General features: G+C 39.4%; 1 protein-coding gene across 1 annotated transcript in view; it reads left to right on the forward strand.

Moving 5' to 3' along the window:
* The window catches only part of ZNF385B (zinc finger protein 385B), a 491,913-nt gene that overhangs the window by 448,899 nt on the left and 20,185 nt on the right, over window positions 1-22,829 (forward strand). Inside the window, exon 6 of the mRNA XM_010859745.1 lies at window positions 4,446-4,608. Within this exon, the coding sequence (XP_010858047.1) occupies window positions 4,446-4,608 (163 nt within the window). The remainder of the gene's footprint in view (window positions 1-4,445; window positions 4,609-22,829) is intronic.

The following is a 22,829-nucleotide window of genomic DNA, read 5'->3' on the forward strand; positions in this document are numbered from 1 at the left end:
ACATGATATTTTACATGTTTCAATGCCATTCTCCCAAATCTTCCCACCCTCTCCCTCTCCCACAGAGTCCATAAGACTGTTCTACATCAGTGTCTCTTTTGCTGTCTCGTACACAGGGTTATTGTTACCATCTTTCTAAATTCCATATATATGCATTAGTATACTGTATTGGTATTCTTGTGAGCAAGGGGCCTTTGTTTTTAATCTTTCACAATGTCTAGCATATGGCAGGTGTAATTCCCTGTGGAATAATCAGGGTTTCTTTTCCCCTTGTTAGTTTAGGCTGGTTTATGGTAGTTTGTTTGACATCTGTTTTATTTGGCATTTTCGTATATAGAGTATATACATTTTTTTTCTGAAAAGTAACTGGCCTCTGCTACTTCCCAACTAGCATTGAAATCTAAGGTCTCAGAAAAATCAGATGCCAACAGTTTTAATGATACACTTTTTGTAATTAAGGGAACAGTTCCAATTACATTTTAAGATGCAAAACAATTGGGTCTCTTAGTAAATAAATAGTTGAGGACTTCCTCCAGTGACTTTACTCTGCTCCAGCCACCTGCCAGTTTGTGTTTGGGCTGTTCGTTCTGCCCAAAGAAAACATAGTTCAGTGTCTTCTTTCAAGATCCTATCTACCTCTCTGAAGTCCAAACTGGAAATAAGGTAAAAAACAGATATGGGAGCTCAGCGAATTATCGAATTTCTCATTATAGCATTTTTATTTGTAAAGTAATGCATTATCTCATTATTTATCTTTTTTCTTTGGACCAGTAGGGTCCTAAGAGAAGTGGAGATTTCAGAAAGTGAGGGGCCTTAGTAATAAAGATAGAGATGAATGGAAGGAAAAAACATCCCAGGATGTCATCTCCTGTCCAAGCTATTCCTCTACCATTGGGTGGTCAGGTAGCTACTGGAGTGACCTCTGTAAGAGCCTAGATATCAATGAATTCCTGTGTGAAAGTCAGTATGATGCTTTGGGTAACTCTCTGATTTTGACAATTCTTGGCAAGGGGTTTATTTGATTACTGCCAGTTTAGGGTGTATAGAAGTACTTTTGGAAGGGAATCAGAAAGCAAGCCATTAGTGCTAGACAAATAGGTTGCTGATTACTCGCTGAGGTATAAAATAAGTTCATTTGGTTAGCCAAGTCTCTCAGAAAGGATACAAGAACCATCGCTGATCAGGTTTAATTGTCTTGCCTCATTCATAGGTTCTCTGGCTCTTGTCCTTGTTGCTTTCATTCCTCAATTAAGGAGATTCCCAGATAATGAAGTCAGGTTAATCGTGTTGCTATTTAACAATGTCTCAGTTTCACTTGAAGATTTGCCCAGGATTTAGAAGCTGTTGACACCTCAGATACAGTACTGAGGACAGCAAAGTGCTACTAACCAAGAATATCACAGGGAATTGGAAAGATGCCAAGCATGAGTGAGTGGGGTCTGCCACTGTCTCTACTTGGGATCTTTCACAAACAGCAGCGAGCAGAGGCTAAGAAGGCTTGTTTCACTTTTCTCAAGGCCCCAGAACTCAAAAGGAAGGTGAATCACGGCTCAAGAGAGCTCTTTCTATCTTGGCATCCAGTGAGGTGTCACTTAGCTGGCTCTTTAATCCCAAGTGCTAATTGATGCTGTTAGCTTTCTGCAAGGGTGCCAGGAAATAATAATGAGGAAGTGACACTCCACTTATCTTGTGCTAGGAGGTTTTATTTAGAGAACTTGATGTTTCTTTAGCCAAAGGACACTAAAGTAACGTCTCACTATTTAGTATACTTGGAAAGATGAATTAACTAGGCGGTCTCCTGATGTCTTGTAGAAATTGTTATATACCAAACAAGCGGGCCTTTCTTAGCTACTCAACAGAAGGTTCAGGCCTAACATACTATGTTAGTGTTGGTTTGGCCAGAAAGTTCGTTTGAGTTTTTCCATAGCATCATACATAAAAGTCCAATTTTCAATTGGAACTTATTCAATCCAATAAATTTATTTCCATGAATTAAGAAGATAGTTCCTACTCATAGAAACTTCTACTAAAGTATAATCCTTCACTTAGTCATTAAAAGCAGTGGGCTTTGTATGTAATTTTTTTACTTCTAATAAAATTATATTGTTAATTTAGTGTATGTGTATGTTTAAAATGAGGATACATAGTTATTTGGGCTCCTTTAGTGGCTCACCATTAAAGAATCTACCTGCCAACCAGGAGATGTGGGTTTGATCCCTGGGTCAGGAAGATCCCCTGGAGAAGAAAATGGCAACCCATTCCAGTATTCTTGCCTGGCAAATCCCATGGCAGAGGAGCCTGGTGGGCAAAAGAGTTGAACAAGACTCAGTGACTGAAGCAACAACAATAATGTATAGTTAAATAGGGGTACACGTGGACGCATTTCAGATCCACAAAGTGCCTTCTACACCAACCTGTGTGACTTCTGATAAAGTATTTAACTTCTCGTGCCCAGTGTTCTATTTGTAAAGTGTTGACCAATAATTGTACCTACCTTACAGGGTATTATGATAATTATATGAGCAAACACACATAATTCATTTAGAAATGTTCTTGGCAGAGGCTCAATAATATTGGTCATTGTTGTTATTTCTTCATGTTATCAATTTTTAGTTTTATTTGTGTATTTTCTTAATTTATGCCTACCCAACAGTATTTGCTGGATTTAACCATTCTCAGATGTTAATAAAACTTAATATTACACTTTTTCCTCCCTTAGGATTGGATTTTTTTCAACTTGACAGAGAACAGCATGAGAAGTCCTTGAGCAAACCAACTAAGAACAATGATAAGTCAATGATAGTCTAAAATAATATTTATGAAAACATATTCAGAAAGTTAGGGACTAAGTATAGTCAATTCAAATCTGTTGACCTTGGGGGATCCAGGTTATGTGCTCGGAAAATCACATATATTTAGTTGAAATGTAGAAGTAAAATCTGACTCCTGTCCATTGCCACATCTACCTACACACACACACACACACACACACACACACACACAACCTATATTCTGCTTGCTGAGGAAAATGGATGAAAATATGAGTATTACCATCTTCAAACACACACAAGTGTATATAAGGAAAACTGAAGTTAAAAAAGTTATTATTTTAGGAATCTTCGAACAGAAACTTTCGCTTTCGCTTCTTATTTTATATAACAGGCTTATCAGCATCTTTACCTTTCTAACCAAGCTAATACACCATATAATATATGTTTTAGTTTGTTTATATTTTGGGGGTCTGTTTTAAATGAAATTAGAGCCGCTGCTGCTAAGTCGCGTCAGTCATATCCAACTCTGTGCGACCCCATAGACGGCAGCCCACCAGGCTCCGCTGTCCCTGGGATTCTCCAGGCAAGAACATTGGAGTGGGTTGCCATTTCCTTCTCCAATGCATAAAAGTGAAAAGGGAAAGTGAAGTCGCTCAGTCATGTCCAACTCCTAGCAATCCTGTGGACTGCAGCCCACCAGGCTCCTCTGTCCATGGGATTTTCCAGGCAAGAAGAGTACTGGAGTGGGGTGCCATTGCCTTCTCTGAAATTGGAGCAAATATACTTAATTCTTCAGTTAACATGTGCATTATACTAGAAGCCAAAAAGGTAAAATCCTTGTTCTTTAGGTAGAGGAAAATTTTCCAAAAATCAGCAAAATGACTAAATGTTTTCTTGTTTTTCCATAACTTGTTTTTTGTCTTTTGAAAATTTTTAAAAATCACTTGCCTTGATCACTCTTCTTTTTTTTTTTTTGATCTAGTATTGAAGTCACAGTTTCACCTATGCTTTGAGTATAAGTGAATGTAGTACTAACTGCTTTGACTTCAGAATCACATCTGAGATCAGAAGCAAGCATTGTCCGTATTTCCTTTGTGGCTTCTATTGTCTGTTCTTAGAATTGGAGTCATCAGAATGACACATTAAGCACATAGAGATGACTCCACAATGCAGTGCCATTTCCACTCTCTAGCTGGTTGCTTTGTCACATCACTTGCTCTCAGAGCAGAGCCAAGAGAAATATAGGTGCAGGGAAGACAGATTTGTAGCTAAAAGGAAACTAAATGAAGTGGTCGTGTAAGGTCTTACCCAGGTAGGACACTCAAGGTGCTTGTTGCCGGCCAAACATTCGACAATTAACCCTGATGGGCAGTGGTGGGAAGACATTAATGACAAAGTTCACCTTCATCCCAGTTTTGCCCTAACCCTTCTGTCCACTTGTATAATGTCTGGTTTTGAAAAACACAGGTCCTCTGTGTTGTATAAAAAAAGGTCTCAGTATGCAGAAATCTCTTAGATACTGGTCTGCTACTCATTAAATGCCAAAAACGTAGTTGAGTGCTGAGCTATAAATGTCTGTGGTGCCTACGACTGAATGTATTTTTTCCTGCATGATCATCCATTGTGGTGTTTGTAAGTAGCAAAACAATGAGCCTGATTTGTTCTCCTTTGTAGAGCCAGGCCGAGGCCCACTACAAAGGAAGTAAACATGCCAAGAAGGTCAAAGCACTAGAGGCAACGAAAAATAAACCCAAAATGGTTTCTTCCAAGGACAGCGCAAAGGCTAATCCCAGCTGCTCCATCACTCCAATCACAGGCAACAACTCTGACAAATCAGGTCAATGACACTTTTTGTTCTTTACATTCTCTGTGTTCCTCCTGGTCCTGTCCCTACCTCGTTCTCTTCCCCTCCACTGTTGCATGTTACTCTCCATGATTCGTTTTTATAATATGAGTATATTTCCTTCACAGGAAAGGTTATGTGTTTGCACGGAATCTAAGCATTTGATATGTTACCATTCCATGTTGTTAAATATATACCTTTAAGTATATATGTGTGTGTATAAATATATATATATAATATATATGCATGAAAATAAGTGGAAGCTTCTTGGTCACATTGTGTTTAGACAAAAATCAAGAAATGGGTCTAAAATACTGAGTTTATTATTCCCCTCTATTCTTTTTATGTTTGGTTTTTGCAATGGACCTTTCAGTCAAGGAATTCTTAAACCTGTTTATTAACAGACATTTTTATATTTTCTTACCCCAGTGAAGAGGAGTTGAAGGGCAACAGAGTAAAGTTTTTTGAGAGAGTAACACTATTAAGTGAATCTAGAAATGTGTCCAATAATAAAAGCTATTGATTTTTTAAGGTCTTTGTAGACTTCCCCTCAGAGTTATAAATGAACTCAAAGATTTTAAAGGAACTTTTCACAGTTAGGAGCTGACTAAAAGAACTTTATATAATCGGAAATGGGCTACTCATGGAAGGGCGTCTTAAGAAGAGTCTCTATTTCATAGTCCCAGTGAATCAGCAGTTTTTCTGAGTAGGTTCAAACTGAATGACTCAGGAAGAAGAAAAAAAAATTGTATTTCTAGTGGGTATGCCATGAAATTGGATGTTTAATAGGCTTCCACACATTCACAGCCACCCGTCAGCACCCAAGATGGAGGAGTCTCCCTGTTGCAGTGACCGTCTATGAAGGAAAACTGAGAGAGTGGTCCTTTTCTCCTATGTTCGACTCTCTCTTTAGGTACCTCTCTGTTGTTGGAAGCACACAGACACACACTGCTCTTCTGATTTTCTTCTCCTCTCCAAATCATTATAGAATTTGAGGACGAGACTTAAGAATGCTTTCCTGTGGTTGCCCAGGGGCTTGGGAGAAAAACAAATCCATTTGTAAAAGGAGGATTCAGAAAACCCTCGTCGGACAAAGAGACTATGTAAAATGTGACCATTATTGGTGAGGTCCCATAGATGCTGGTGCCCAAAGCTCTGAAGCCTGGAATGAATAAGCTGATTCAAACTTGGTGATAAAAGACTTTTGTTCTCTGTGTGATAGGATCACTAAATCGTGATACCTGATGAACAGATAATAAATACTAAATTATTACATCACACTTCTCCCCTTCTAAAGAACAAAACCTTTTTCTGCATATTAGCAAGTTAATCTTTAACCCAGACTTATCAGTTATTAGAGTCAAATATTATCTCCAGTTTATAAATCAGCAAGCCACGGTGAGGTCCACATTGCATCCGCTATCTGCCCAATGTTACCCAGTGTTTGGAAGACTAGGATCCATCATCTCTGACTTCCTGCCTGATTTCATTTTCTACAGGATATTGTTGCCTCTATGAAATAATATTCTGAGAAAGGTTTTCTTACCTGACTTGTGCTACTTATGCACAGAAGTCCTTATAAGCAAATGATAAAAAACAGTGGAGGTTATTGTCACTCCATTCCTTCAGCTTATTTAAGACTTTGCAAATAATCATGTTTGCCTAGCGGGTAATAGGAACACACCAAGATCAAGCACAGTAGTGGTATAAACAAGGAAAGAGAATTGAGATCTAGAAGAACCCTAGGAGATGACAGTGGGGAGAGAAAAACAAATCTCAAGCCCAGAGTCTCTTCTCCAGTAGCTATGTGGTTGTCTTTAATCCTATATCCTCTGCTGCTTCTGCCACTCCCCTATGTACCCCCCCAAAATACCTGTGGTCCAGCAGTATTGACCTCACGCACCATGTCATTGTCCAGACTTGGATTAGAAATCATGGAAGCTATATGTATTTGAGGGTTACCTCACTTTTCCATGTTCTTCATACTCAAAATCTTCATAAATTAGTAGGCAAGTCATTGGTTAGGTCATTCAAATTACTTTTTTGTTTCTCCGTGTTTTAAATATTGATACTAGTGAAACATTTAATTTGTCCTATTATATCTATAAAAGCAATACCAAAGCTGTTGGAAAATGGCACTATTTAAAAATAAAGGTTATATTTGCTAAATAGATATATGGTTTTTTTTTTTCCACCTTCAACTAAATGTTGGCTTCTAAGCAATAATTTACACGTGTGTTTTGTACAATTTTCAAGTTAGAAAATTAGAAAGTTTGCCCAGATGGGAAATCTGGTCTAAATAATGTAATACAAAACCTATTGTTGACCACCTATTTCTAAATCCTTAAAAAGTTCCTTTTGTCATAACATTATTATGAGAGACGGTCATGACATTTTGGTAACTGGTTTTGATTTTGTTTAAAACCCCACTTTAAGAGAATAGGAGACCCAGGGACCACACCTTCATAAACAGTCTAGGTGGGTCACAGAGGGAAGGGGGAGGGAATAGGAAGGAGTGTGGTACTTAATTAACTGAAGTGTTTTATTTCAGACAACGCTGCCTCTAAGGAGTCAGCCAAAAAGTAGAGTAACAGTCACAGTGAGAAGTCATGGTTGACTGATAATTCTTACAAGACTGAAATTCACTAGCACTGATCTTTTTGTTTTGAATGAAGAGTTCCTATCAAGTGAGTTTAAGCAGTATCTATGTGATTCTGAGATATTTGAGTAAAAAGGGAATATGCTAGTAACATGGCGTCTCAGCTATCATTTCAAAATCCAGGCATTCAGAGCATCCAAAAGATTTAGTAATTCAATTTCCTTTCTCATATTTTAGCAGCAATAACTTAGCAATAGAGTATTGTCCAATGAGGGCAAATCCTGAGGAAGAGGAAATAGCCAACTTTTAAGGGAGGGAGCTTCTGGGAGTACAGCATCTGGGGATTCACTGAAAATCAGTTGAGAGAAAAATGTCATTTCAAAGAATCTGACAAGTACGGGACTGACAGATGATCTCACTTTACTCCCTGAGAACACAGATTATTTATTCTAAGAAGTGACCTAACAATCTTCTAAGAGCTAGAAAAGCCTTTTTACCTGCTATTTTAACAACTGGGGCAACCATTTTTTATTATGCATTTGGAGACATAATTTGATCATGTTGTGTCTGGATCTGAGATTTGTTATAATGAAACTATCAGATATAAAAAGTTCAGGGTATTATTGGAAGCTTTCTCTCTCTCTCTCTCTTTTTTTTTTTTTTCTTTCAAATCTGTAAAGAAAATGAGTTTAAACTACAGTAACAGGAATTTCATTTGTTATAAGAAGCTTTGACCACATGATTGAAAAAAACTAAATATGTTTTATTTCAGGCAAGGATAGCTGTCCTATTCACTTTTTAGAAGTTAGAATAGAATTAAACATAAAATCCAAAGAAATAGCTTTCTAGTCTTCTAGGATCTATCCCCACTTTTCATGATGTATCAGTGGGAGTTCAAAACTTTGCAGGAGGGAGGATAAATGTGCTTTGGGAAAATTGGGGTCAAGACACAGCAAGCATTAGGCAGCTTCAGGAAGATGGCTAGAACATATTGGCCAGACATTCTACCCAAATTTCTCCCTGGAGTTCAAGTGTCATAATGCCATATGATGGTACACTTCCCTGTGATAATATGCCCCTTACATCAAGTTGAATGCTCTTTGTGACAGCATTTAACCACTCATAGCAGAGCCTTTGGAAAACCTTATTTCGAGAAAATAATGAAATATTTTGATAATCAACCTAGAGATAAATATTGTGACAATTCAACCTAATGGTCCATATGTCTAGTCTTTAGAACAAGATTTTTTTAATTAATTAGGTATCAAGATGGGGAAAATACACGTCTAGCTCAAAGTATATAAAGCTATTTAAAGCTAAACAGCTTTTAATCAGTTGCTGTCTAAAAAGATGATAGCAGATGGAATGATTCAAAATGCTATAGATATATTTATAAATGCAATTAAGAGCAAAAGATGATGGAACCAACATGTTCTACTTAAAATATAACAATAGGAATACCTTGGGTTTGTTCAGTTTGTAAAATCCAGTCACATAACTATTTTCGTATGACCCCTGCAACAACCCTGTGATTGGTCAGGCTGAGACTAGTATCCCTCTTTCATACATGCACACAATAAACTCTATATCCATTTATTCACTCAGCAAGTATTTATTATCTGTGCTAAGTAGTGTAGTACATCTATAACATTTGCCATTTCTAGGGTACAGCAATGAACAGAAAGACACTTTCTTGCCCCCAAGGAGCTTCCAAAGTAGTGGGGTTTTGTTCGTTTTCCTGTATTGTCTCTTAGGACTACAGAGAAAAATAACATACGGTAGCCACCTTCAAGCTGCTCCCAAAAATATGGCAACACTGAAGTACCTGGATCTTAGATAAATGAAATGCTTTGTGAGCTTGCACCACTCATATCCCAGTAGAGTCAGAGCAGGAACTTGGGGCTTCTGGTCCCATGCAGATTCCACTGTTCCCATTATTTCTAAACTTTCCTAACTCGGAAAAATTAATACAAGTGTCCCAATGGGCAAAGTCAGAAACCACTAACCCACTTTTTAAAAGACTATTGAGTAGGATTATGTATTACTTTTAAATTGTTTGCTATCTCTCGGTATTTTTCAGTAGGAGATGTGGCAGTGAAAGGGCCATTAAGGCTTTGTTTTATTGATAATCTTTCGTTTCTGTGCAATATGTTGTCTGTTTCATTTAACTGCAAGAGACCAAAGCTTTAGGAGTTAGAGATTTTTTTCAAGGACAAGTTTGAATGCAAACACTCATTTCACGTAAATGACAAGTGTTCTCAAAGCTCCTGCTTGACAGATGTTGACTTTATGTAACTGGAGGCAGACACACTCCTTTAGATAGAGGTCAGCAGAGGGCAAGAGCATCACCAATATGGCAGAGCCTTGGCTGCCTCCTCAGGGGTCCAGGGGATTTTCCTGAATGTTGTCCACAATTTCAGTAGCATTTGGATCACCCCTCTAAAAGATTTCTACTGGGCACAGAAACACTGTTTTGTTTATCCCCTATGTGTATGCGTGTGTGCAAGTCACTTCAGTCCTGTCTGACTCTTTGCAATCCTATGGACCATAGCCCACCAGCCTCCTCTGTCCATGGGGTTCTCCAGGCAAAAATAGTGGAGTGGGTTGCCATGCCCTCCTCCATGGGATCTTCCCAACCCAGGGACTGAACCCATGTCTCTTGTGTCTCCTGCATTGGCAGGCAGATTCCTTACCACCAGCAGCACCTAGGAAGCCCTGTTTAACCATACCCATGACCATAACATGGAGATAGAGATGACAGTACCAGAAAATACCTAAGAAGGAAGGAAAGAAGTGAGGACATCTCAAAACTTGTTTTAGTTTCCAGTATAATGTGCTTTTGCATGGTGGGAATTCCTCACGTGTGAACCCAGAGCAGTTATCAACTAGTACATCAGTACGATTTGCCTGGAAAGGCTACAGTTCAGCTTTTTATGGTCATCCCATTACCTTATGAAACTGCATTTTTCAATTTTGCTGAAGAGTTTTGCTGCCAAAGATACAAATGGAGACCCTCGCCTCATCGTTTTTATGGGTTCCCCTGTGTGTTTCACAATTTTTATGTGTTGTTACAAATGGGGCTAAGTTTCCCAACTGACAGCTTCTCATTTCCACAGACTGCTGCAGGACTCCATTGATTAGCCAGCAAGGTCTTTGTAAATGCCTCTTTCCCCCATTTCTGTCTCTCACACCAAGACCTTGTGCTGTTGAGTAGAAGAAAATGATAGTTTTCTGCTTTGGCAGCATCTGTCATTTTTAGACAAGCGCCATCATAAATTTGGCATGCATCTACCCAAATTCAGGAGGCCAAGATTTAGTAGCCCTCATAAAATAATAGATTAACTATATTATGACAAACATCTTAAGGCTGAAATTCTGGGATACAATCATGTACAACATAAATTGAGTCCCATCTGTCTAAAGAGAACAGACCATTATACTAAAGCTCATATTTCCATGAAACGTACATATATCATTAAGACGTTCAAAGTCAATTTAAAAAATGAAACTGCCTCCATCTTTGTCCGTGCACCTTGAATTTGACAGCACCATCCTGCCAGGCAAGGCCGATGACTCTTGTGTAGTCAAGTATTTGTCATCCTCTGGAAACTAACTTCTGAAACTTCTGAGCATTTTATATTGCTTTGAAGTAATACTGAGCACTTATTGTCAGGCTCTCCACTTCTGAAAGTTATTTCCTAGTGTTGCTCTAAGAAAATGAACCAAAAGTTAAGACCAACTTATGATTTACTGAGGATCTGTTAACTTATGACTTACTGGGGATATGTTATAAACCATTATTTTAAGGCTTATATCATTATTAAAAATTTTTCTCATCTTCAGACATTTATTTTAACTGGCATTCATCTCTTTTGATTACATTTATTTACAACTTTCTGCATCAAATAGATATTGAAATATAAAATGACTTTGTATGGACACTAAATTTTATAAATGTACAAACATAAATTCCCTCGAGATTTTAACAAAGATTACATTTTTATGACATTCAATTTATTTGCTCCGGGAAGAATTCTCTTACACTGACATATTTTCCTGAAATGAGTCAATCATGAAATAGAACTACTAAATAACTATTTGTAGATTCTGTGTGCAGAGCACTGGCTCTAGGTACTTTGGGGGATTCTGGGCAGTTCTGATGATGCTTATAGCCTGCTGCTGCTGCTGCTGCTAAGTCGCTTCAGTCGTGTCCGACTCTGTGCGACCCCATAGATGGCAGCCCACCAGGCTCCCCCATCCCTGGGATTCTCCAGGCAAGAACACTGGAGTGGGTTCCCATTTCCTTCTCCAGTGCGTGAAAATGAAAAGGGAAGTGAAGTCGCTCAGTCGTGTCAGACTCTCTTCGACCCCATGGACTACAGCCTACCAGGCTCCTCCATCCACGGGATTTTCCAGGCAAAAGTACTGGAGTGAGGTGCCATTGCCTTCTCCTGCTTATAGCCTAGTGCCACACAAATTTAACTCTAGAGTTAAAAGTTTAGTGTTTTTCATAAAAACATTTCTAAAGTATTTTCCTCTTCCCTGACATCTTTCTCTGAGAATCAGGGTCACTGTCATGGACGCTGGGCATAGTATTACGCAGTAATGGTTTGGTGCTCTCGTTTCTATAGACCAGCATAACTCAATAAAACCTTCTATGGTGAAGAAAATGGTCTGTAATCTGGGTTGTCCAACACGAGTGCCATGAACTATTCAGCTCTTGGAATGTGGTTTGTGCTCCTGAGGAGCCGCATATTTAATTTTATTTAAGTAGCCACATATGGCTACCCTATTGCACAGCACATCTATAGGCTGTGGTACTCTTTGCTCTTTTGACTAGCTCTGATTCTAGAGAAGGCATTCCATTCTCTGAGACTCTCTTTTCTCGTTGGTAAAGTGGGAGCAGTGCCCTCCCTACAATCAGTAACGTTGTCTGAATCAAATGAAATGATTGCAGAAAGACTTTGCAAAGTGTAAAGCATAATTAAAACAACTGTTATTGGTGTTCTTACAGTTTTGGAGGGGTTGTTTGTTTTTGGTCCTCCTGTGGGGTCTTATCTCAGCTACTTTCAATGAGGTGACAGCTGCCCCTTGTGGTAGTCAGCTATCATTATCTTTTATTATGCTGCACCTAATATAGTATATTCTAGAAAACAGATAAAACAGATCCAAGCTTATTAGACTTATATGCAAAAAATAACTTTAACAGCAGTACAACTGATAATTAAAGTATATCATTATATTCCTGGTTCAATTCAGTTCAGTCGCTCAGTCGTGTCTGACTCTTTGCAACCCCATGGACTACAGCACACCAGGCTCCTCGTCCATCACCAACTCCCAAAGCCTGCTAAACTCATGTCCATTGATTCGGTGATGCCATCCAACGATCTCATCCTCTGTCGTTCCCTTCTCCCGCCCTCAATCTTTCCCAGCATTAGGGTCTTTTCCAATGAGTCAGTTCTTCACATCAGGTGGCCAAAATATTGGTGTTTCAGCTTTAGCTTCAGTCCTTCCAATGAATCTTCAGGACTAACTTGCTTTAGGATTGACTGATTGGATCTCCTTGCTGTACAAGGGACTCTCAAGAATCTTCAACACCACAGTTCAAAAGCATCAATTCTTCGGCGCTCAGCTTTCTTTGTAGTCCAACTCTCACATCCATACATGATTACTGGAAAAACCATAGCTTTGACTAGATGGGCCTTGGTCGGCAGAGTAGTGTCTCTGCTTTTTAATATGCTGTCTAGGTTGGTCATAGCTTTTATTCCAAGGAGCAAGCATCTTTTAATTTCATGGCTGCAGTCACCATCTACAGTGCTTCCCCATCTATTTGCCATGAAGTGATGGGACCAGATGCCATAATCTTAGTTTTCTGAATGTTGAGTTTTAAGCCAACTTTTTCATCTCTTTAAGAATTTTCCACAGTTTGTTGTGATCTGCACAAAGTACCAATGTCTAAACATTTTATACAGATTATCTTATTTAATTATAAAAATCCTTTGAGGGATACTAGAACATGAGACCTAGAGAGGGAAAATAATGGCTCAGAGTCATTCAGATGAAAAGTAGTTTCAAGGTCTCACCCAGGTGATCCCTCAAATTCGCTACCATGATACACTGCCTTTAGATGAAGATTCATGAACTTTACTGTACATGCTTTTTGAAGACTGTTTGAGATTCTTTTTCACTGGGTCTGACATCTCAGAAATGTGTGTTCTTTCTTTCCCCATTCTATTTTACAACTGTTTTTTAAAAATCAATTTTTGAGTAGCTTTGGATAAAGATATATTAACCAAGGTATGATTGTTGAGTACCTTTACCTACCTAGCATGTAGTAGAAAGAGCATAAGCTTGATCATTTCCACCTCTCAATGAATGTTTAACTCTGACTAAGTAATGTTCATTGACCTTCTCTTTCCCCATCTATAAAATGGGGGAGCTGATATCTACCTCCCATGATTGTCATCAGGAATACTGAGTCAATAAATGTGCCTGGCTCACTGAAGACACTGTCCTTTTGAGTTTATGACCATTTCACGCCATGCAACAGTGACCTACACTTACATCCCTTCATGTGCTTCTTTTATTGTTGTTATTGTTTAGTCTGACTCTTTTGCAGCCCCATGGACTGTAGCCCACCAGGCTCCTCTGTCCATGGGATTTCCCAAGCAAGAATACTGGAGTGGGTTACCATTTCCTTCTCCAGGGGATCTTCCCAACCCAGGGATCAAACCCAAGTCTCACTGCAGGCAGATTCTTTACCACTAAGCCTCAGCGAAGCACTTGATTTATTAGCTCAGTTCAATTATTTGCATTTTTGTCTTCATTCCAGGACATTAGGGTCTGATGAACCTGAACTCTCCCAGTGGGACATTTAAAGATGTGGAAGGACCCTTCTTGCTCTCCTGTGCATATTTGTATAATGCAGGAAATGTCTTTCTACTTGTCTCCCACTGGTTAACGTATCATCCATTATGTTCCCTGCAGATGCTGGCATTGCATCCTGCACACAGCAGTCACATAGTCAGCATATATTAGACTACTATCATTAAGAAGAATTTAATGGGGTAAACTCTGGTACCCTCCCTAGAATATGAACAGGGCAGCAAGACACTGGTTAGCTCTTTCTCTTCATATTCAATAAGACGGATGCCCCACCTCCTAAGTCAACAGTTTGTTCTGTGTGTAGCTAGGGTATTAAAACAAGGGACAACCCAAAACAACTTCATTTATTGAGGGAGAAATTGGGTACTACTCGTGAAGAAGCAGCCCAGCCTGAAGCCCGGGTTGGCTACTGAGACGACAGAAGTAGGAGGGAATGTGTAATCAGAAGGAGAAACACGGCCCTGCCTGACAAGTCCCTGCTGGCATGTATGTCCGTAAATAAGGAGAAATTTGTAAGTCCATACATTTTATTTCTAACAAACAGCTTGCAAAAAATTCTTAGTATTTAATTTTTTGTTTCTTGTATGCTGTTAATATATTAATTACTAAGCCTCTAGAAATTATGTTCTTTTTCTTTTCAATATGAAATAACATAATTCTTGTCATAATAGAGATTATTTTATTCCTTGCTTTCAAATATTTGAACTTCAGATAGAGTCTTCAATGAATTTTGCCCATTTAACTAACAAAATGGCCATGTCTAAGGTAAAACAATTTGTCTTCCCTAGCACAATATCTTTGTCCTTAGTTCTCTGTTAACAAATAAAATATTTTCCTCAATGTGGAAATTAGTGTACTACATTTTGAGTTAAAGTTTTTTATGTTATCCTTTTCAACAAAAATTTTACCCCATTATTAACCAATCCAATGATGACAATCTAGCAAATGTTATTTTAAGAACTTTGAAAAATCATTAGCAGATGTTCTATTTATGTTATTTATGGGATTTTAAATTGAGAGAATCCTTTTGGAAAGCAATGTCATAGAATAAATCAAGAACCATAAAAATGTTAATTCCAATAGATGAATTAACTCCTCTTCCTGTAATTTATACTAAGGAAATAATCCTACATACAAAGCAAGAAAAATAAAATGATATACATGAAGACATTCATCACAACATTAGTAAAAACTGAAAACAAGATGATCAGCTAGGGAAATTATTTTTAAAAAGTACTTATACCCCATAGAATATTATGCCACTTTAAATAAAAGTAACAACATGAGACAAGAGTACAATACATTAAATCAAAAAGTTATAAAATGTATTAAAGCATAAGTTAGAGAATGGTTTTTGGGGGCATGTATTTACACATATTTATTGACCTCCCATAGGTACCCAGCCTGACACTACACACTGGATACATGATAGTGAACCAGGCCAATGTGGGCTTTGCCCTCATTAGAGCATATCAGCTGGAAGGGTAATACTAAACAGATGATGACAAGGTTGATAGAAAGAAAGGGATGCTGACCTAGTCTGGGAATGAAGGAAGAGCTTAAGCAGGAGGCTGAAGCTGTCTCTGTCTGTTGGGAGAGACACAGAGGCTCTGGTTAGAGGTGGAGGGAAGAGGATTCTCAGAAAAAGGACCAGTACTGCGTACAATGGAAGATGTGAAAGACTGCCCTATTTAAACATCTGAGACAATGAAAGAACACCTGGGGACAAGAGAAGGGACTCAGGATGTTGGTGAGAGAGTAGTTGCAATGATGGCTAGGGACAGAAATGAAGGTGGTATGGGCATAATGAAGTGATGGGCCTAGACACAATGGTTCTTTTTCTAATCTTTTAATTTTTTATTTTATTATTAACTTATTTATTTGGCTGCTTTCAGGCTTAGTTGTGGCATGCGGGATCTTTAGTTGCAGTATGCAAACTCTTAGTTGTAGCTTGTGGGATCTAGTTCCCTTATCAGGGACTGAACCCAGGCTCCCTGCATTGGGAGTGCAGTCTTAGCCACTGTATTCCTGTGGCTGACTAGTGAAGCCTGTTCTCTGAATGATGTTTCACTGATGTATACAACAGTCTTTTGGACTCTGTGGGAGAGGGAGAGGGTGGGATGATTTGGGAGAACGGCATTGAAACATGTATAATATCATATATGAAACGAGTCGCCAGTCCAGGTTCGATGCACGATACTGGATGCTTGGAGCTGGTGCACTGGGACGACCCAGAGGGATGGTACGGGGAGGGAGGAGGGAGGAGGGTTCAGGATGGGGAACACGTGTATACCTGTGGCAGATTCATTTTGATATATGGCAAAACCAATACAGTATTGTAAAGTTAAAAAATAAAAAAAAATAAATCCATAAAATGAAATTGATAGTTTTACAAAGGAAACCAATTGTATTAAAATACCATTGTCAATGTTTGTTATGATACAGTAGTATACCAAAAATGCATTAAAAAAGATCTAACAGCTGGTCTCATATCTGCCATAATTTTGAAGTGTTGCTAAACAGTATTTAACCTTTCTATGACAACTGTAATATCTCATTTAAAAATATCTGACGTGTATGGGTGACAAAGGTAAATGTATTACCAAGACTGCCTTCATTTATAATTGAAGTATACGGTGAATTTCAGTTAGAGATAAATGAAAATATCTGTATCTTTTTATCATCCAACTTCATGGATCCTGAGAACTCATGGACCCCTTGGAAGTCCACAGACCCCAGGTTAAAAACTCCTGTTTAGTGTTTAAGAGGATTGTGGGTTTTCTTTTTCCTCTCTCTATTCTCCACATACCATATTACTTGCAAAAGAATTTCTTCTAATGAGTTGATGGAGCGTCCTTGGTGGCTCAGTAGTAAAGAATCTGCCTGCAGTGCAGGAGACGCGGGTTTAGATGCTGGTTCAAACCCTGGATGGGGAAGAGCCCCTGGAGAAGGAAATGGCAATCCATTCCACTATTCTTTCTTGGGAAATCCCATGGACAGAGGAGCCTGGCGGACTACAGTCCATGGGGTCACAAGAGTAGGATGCAACTTAGAGCTAAACCACCACCACAACCAATGACTTAATGAGGTTTGTATACCTTGGGGCAAAGCTGGGCAAGAAAGAAACTCTTAGCCATTTGTTTTGTATTATAGTTGGGAAGCTCACAGTCTGTAGTACAATGTCGTATCTCTTGCTGAATTTCATCATGGTCACAGTCATAAGCCCCTATGTTGCAGTACCCCTAAACATGATGAGACACCCTAGACAAACCCCTTTAGAGATCAGGCTTCTTAAATCAATCTCACCTTTTTAAAGGAGACTTTCTGTGGTCGACAGACTTTTTCCTACAACCTGTATGTCTTAAATATAAAGCTGGCTTTGACAACTTTGCAATAAAGCAGCAGATTGAATTTAGGTACAAATGCTAGATTTGAAATGGAGAAGTATGATTGCCTTTTAGCGATGTATTTTTAAGGGGTTGGTGGTTATACCTGGGCAGTCCAGCCCCTAAAAGTCTACACAGTCTCCTTAGGGCAGGCAGTACCCAGTTAAGTCCATGAAGAGTAAAAGCCTGTACCTATCTCTTGGAACAGCCTAAGGCAATAAATTTGTTGGCTGACAATGTTTTATACATTCTCTATTAGGTAAAGATATACATTTTAGGTGAGGACTCAGTTTCCTCAGTACCTCTCAGGCTGACCTTTCCATCATTGGCGTGCTCCTCACCCTGCCTGGAGCCTCAAAGCCAAGCCTAAAGTCTGCATCTAGAAAGGAAGAAGGTGGGGGGAGGAGAATTCAAATGTCCCCCTTGTACCTTGTGAATGTTCCCTCTGTGAAGGGCCATTAGTTTAGAAGAAAAAGAACCTGTTCCTCATTCCACCTAGAAAATTAGTTTTTAATCTTACTCCTGGCTTTTGAATCGCTACTGGACCTACTCCCCGAGGGATTTGATTTGAGTGACATGAGTTACTTATTCTGTTTTCCATAATAAAGCTGCCTCAGAAATAACTGTGTCACATCTCTTGGTGACAAATCAGAAAAGGGGCAATTTTTCAACCTGAAGAAGTCGAAATATGATTTCTCTATTGTATAAGTCAAATGACTGGAAAACTGTACAAAATAGGAGAAAGCTGTTCATTAGATTCAAGGTCTAGCAAATAAGCCCTGTTTTGTGCTCACTTAGAAGTGACAAGTTCACTACATCAGTGCCAGCTCACTGATACAGAGTGTAAGCTGCCAGCTTCCAACATGGAGGTATTTGGAGATGCCACTGTTTTATCTGAGTGCGAGACTGGCAGCTTCTGCTCTCAAACAAAGTGGCACAAGGGACGATGGAGCAGGTGTCATGTGGTGCTCAGACAAGGAGGGCAGTGACTATCATTTCACTGGGTCACAAAATCACTGAGGGGGGTGTAGCCCACTGGCCAGAACCTGATTGGCACAGGCTTTCAAATGGAAAGGGCAGGGATGTCCTCAGTCACTATTGAGCCTGGCAGAAAATTACATCACAGGACCTGTTTTGAATTTATAAAATTAGCCACCTGACTGATGAGTCCTAAGTTACTTAAATACGCTTTTTTGTTTTTTAATCGTAAGTGCATGCACATTCCAATTCAGTAGAGTCACTTTTATTTATAGATAATTTCCCGTGCTTCCAGGATTAGTCTAAAGGCCAAGATATGAAAATTAGACATAAACACAGTTAATTAGGAATTAGCAAGCGTCACAGTGATAAACCATGCTTGAAGAGACAGGATTTCTGGAATTTAGCTAGAGCCGTGGTAACATGGCATCAGGTGGAAAGGGCCCACAAGCATCATATTGACCCACTGTATAATACTTTAGTGCTATGAGAATTTCATAAACTAGCTTTCATTTCCACGTTGGTACTTAGCTTTTTGGTGTTTCTGAGCTTGTCATGCAAGTCCTTTACTTCGTTTTACATATCATAAGCCATATGGAGAATTCTATATGGCTTATTCTTTCCACTTTCAAAGCAGTCCAGCGATTCACTCTCAAGTGGGGCACTGAGATCAACATTTTCCAACGAGAAGTCTTGTGACTGTCAAAGCAGGTGAGCTAACTGGCAGGTATTGTGACCCTTCTGGACATTTAGAATTAGATCAAGTCCAAATGAGGCTCCTAGGTGGAGGAGGCCTAAATGGGCGACTATAGGACTCAGAATATACTGGGTCAGTCTCAGGCCACCTGCTAAAGATGATGTGTCTTAGGGGTTTGGGTTGGTCATGAGTGGTATCCTCACTAGGATACAAAACCTGCATTTGATATCTAAAAGGGTGAGGAAAGTTAAATAATACCACAAGACATAGTACTTGGAATTTCTTAAAGAGCATTGTTGCATAAGTTTATCAATCATGTAATTGTTGATAACTCAGATGAGTATCAGTTCAGTTCAGTCACTCAGTCATGTCAGACTCTGTGAACCCATGAATCGCAGCACGCCAGGCCTCCCTGTCCATCACCAACTCCCGGAGTCCACCCAAACTCATGTCCATTGAGTCAGTGATGCCATCTCATCCTCTGTCGTCCCCTTCTCATCCTGCCCTCAATCTTTCCCAGCACCAGGATCTTTTCAAATGGGTTCGCATAAGGTGGCCAAAGTATTGGAGTTTCAGCTTCAACATCAGTCTTTCCAATGAACACCCAGGACTGATTCCTTTAGAATGGACTGGTTGGATCTCCTTGCAGTCCAGGAACTCTCAAGAGTCTTCTCCAACACCACAGCTCAAAAGCATCAATTCTTTGGTGCTCAACTCTCTTCACAGTCCAGCTCTCACATCCATACATGACCACAGGAAAAACCATAGCCTTGACTAGACGGACCTTTGTTGGCAAAGTAATGTCTCTGCTTTTGAATATGCTATCTAGGTTGGTCATAACTTTCCTTCCAAGGAGTAAGTGTTTTTTAATTTCATGGCTGCAATCAAAATCTGCAGTGATTTTGGAGCCCCCAAAAATAAAGTCTGACACTGTTTCCACTGTTTCCCCATCTATTTCCCATGAAGTGGTGGGACCAGATGCCATGATCTTCGTTTTCTGAATGTTGAGCTTTAAGCCAACTTTTTCACTCTCCACTTTTACTTTCATCAAGAAGCTTTTTAGTTCCTCTATTGAGTTAGATGAGTATAGTATGATGTAATTTGTTACCGACTCCTTACGGTTACTGATTGGTCAGGTGGGTTGTTGGGCTACAAACCTCTGATGAGTTTCCAAACACAAAGAGCCCATGAGAAACCTTCCTGAGACCCAGACACCAGTTAAGTTGCAAAGAGGTCTGGCTATATTTTTGTGATATTTGTGTTTTCACATGTACTTTAGATTTTCTGGCAAAGGTACATGCTTATTATTTATATGTAAGTTTGTGTAGGATTCCTAAAAATATATATGCATTGATATTTGATATGCATATATAAACATATATATATATATATATATAAAACCTTTGGAAATAATTATTCAAGTACTTTACATAATCAATGGCTAAAATGTATTTATCCATTCTATCTATATTCATTTCACTAGTTATGATTTGGCTGTTAACAGTGGATTTTTCTAGTATTTTTACTTGTGAGATTAGAAAACACTGCAATGAGTTAAATATTCCTTACCTCAACAAACTTATTGTCCACCTATGGTTTTCTGAATATCGGAAACAAAGATTAATTAAAACATTGTTCTAGAGCATAAGAATATCTCTATCCCGGTAATAAATTTAAGTGTGAAAATTGCAGTTAGTGTGAGATCAAAATATAATTATATGAAGAGGATTATGAGAACATAGAGCAGTGGTTGAGAGGGAAAAACTTGGAGAGTAGACTGGAAGTAACAATATCATGGCATCCGGTCCCACCACTTCATGGGAAATAGATGGGGAAACAGTGGAAACAGTGTCAGACTTTATTTTTCTGGGCTCCAAAATCACTACAGATGGTGACTGCAGCCATGAAATTAAAATACGCTTACTCCTTGACCAACCTAGATAGCATATTCAAAAGCAGAGACATTACTTTGCCAGCAAAGGTCCGGCTAGTCAAGGCTATGGTTTTTCCTGTGGTCATGCATGGATGTGAGAGTTGGATTGTGAAGAAGGCTGAGCGCCGAAGAATTGATGCTTTTGAACTGTGGTGTTGGAGAAGACTCTTAAGAGTCCCTTGGACTGCAAGGAGATCCAACCAGTCCATTCTGAAGGAGATCAGACCTGAAATTTCTTTGGAGGGAATGATGCTAAAGCTGAAACTCCAGTACTTTGGCCACCTCATGTGAAGAGTTGATTCATTGGAAAAGACCCTGATGCTAGGAGGGATTGGGGGCAGGAGGAGAAGGGGACGACAGAGGATGAGATGGCTAGATGGCATCACCAACTCGATGGACGTGAGTCTGAGTTAACTTCGGGAGTTGGTGATGGATAGGGAGGCCTGGCGTGCTGCAATTCATGGGGTCGCAAAGAGTCGGACACAACTGAGCGACTGATCTGATCTGATCTGAACAATATCTCTAAAGAAGTTTTATGATGATCCAAGGAGGATAAATGGGGGCCTGAAATGAGGCAGTGGCAGATGGTAGATGCTGAATAAATGTCTATGGGATGAAAAGGTGAATAAGGCTGACAGAAGAGGTATTTAGGAGGTAGTATCAATAAATTTTGGTCATTCATTAAATGTAGAGGATAAAAGAGGGAAGAATTCAGGAGTCTTTGCTGACAATTCTAATATACAACCGTAAGGTCATCAGTGGACGTGGGCACATCTTGGAAGGGTCCCTTTGTGGAGCAGCTCATTCATTCAGTATCTGGCATGTTGAGTTGGAAATACCCAGAAATATATGTCCACAGACTATTAGGGAAAGAGAAGGGGGGCAGTTCATGAACCTGTAGAACTTTCACCTTAGGAATCTCTGTCAGTGTGGTAGAGGAAGTCATTGGAGTGAATTAGATTACATAATGCACAAAGAGGACAATAAATGACCTTGAGGGATGCCAACACTTAGAGGCAGGCAGAAGAAGAGGAACTGATGAACAAGTCCTGGAATGAGCTTTTATTGAGGCTGAAGGAGAACCAGGCAAGGGCAGGGTAGTTGACATCAAGTGGGTAGAGCTTTTCAGGAAGGAAGTTGTATACCCATTGCAAGAGAATGCTACAGAGAGACCATTGGCTTTTGCAGGTGGGTAAGGATGGGATTTCTTTGGAAGGACTGATGCTAAAGCTGAAACTCCAGTACTTTGGCCACCTCATGTGAAGAGTTGACTCATTGGAAAAGACTCTGATGCTGGGAGGGATTGGGGGCAGGAGGAGAAGGGGACGACAGAGGATGAGATGGCTGGATGGCATCGCTGACTCGATGGACATGAGTCTCGGTGAACTCCGGGGGTTGGTGACGGACAGGGAGGCCTGGCGTGCTGCAATTCATGGGGTCTCAAAGAGTTGGACACGACTGAGCGACTGATCTGATCTGATCTGAAGGATGGACAGGGAGAGAGGAACGGGAAAGAGCCACTGCACAGGACCACTTCAAGTTCAGTGCCAAAGAAAAGATAAATGGAAAGCTCCATGAGTGAACCAAGTCAGAGAATGGCTTTGGAACATGAAAATGTTAGCATTTTGTAAACAGAAAGAACCTAATAGAAACAAAATAGAGCTATAGGAAAGAGAGAAGAGATTTAAAAGATAGATAGTCCAGGTGGAAAGCACTCACCTTTCCTCAGAGATGCAA

This window comes from Bison bison, unplaced genomic scaffold (assembly GCF_000754665.1).
Source record: "Bison bison bison isolate TAMUID 2011002044 unplaced genomic scaffold, Bison_UMD1.0 scf7180017864460, whole genome shotgun sequence".
Classification (NCBI taxonomy): domain Eukaryota; kingdom Metazoa; phylum Chordata; class Mammalia; order Artiodactyla; family Bovidae; genus Bison; species Bison bison.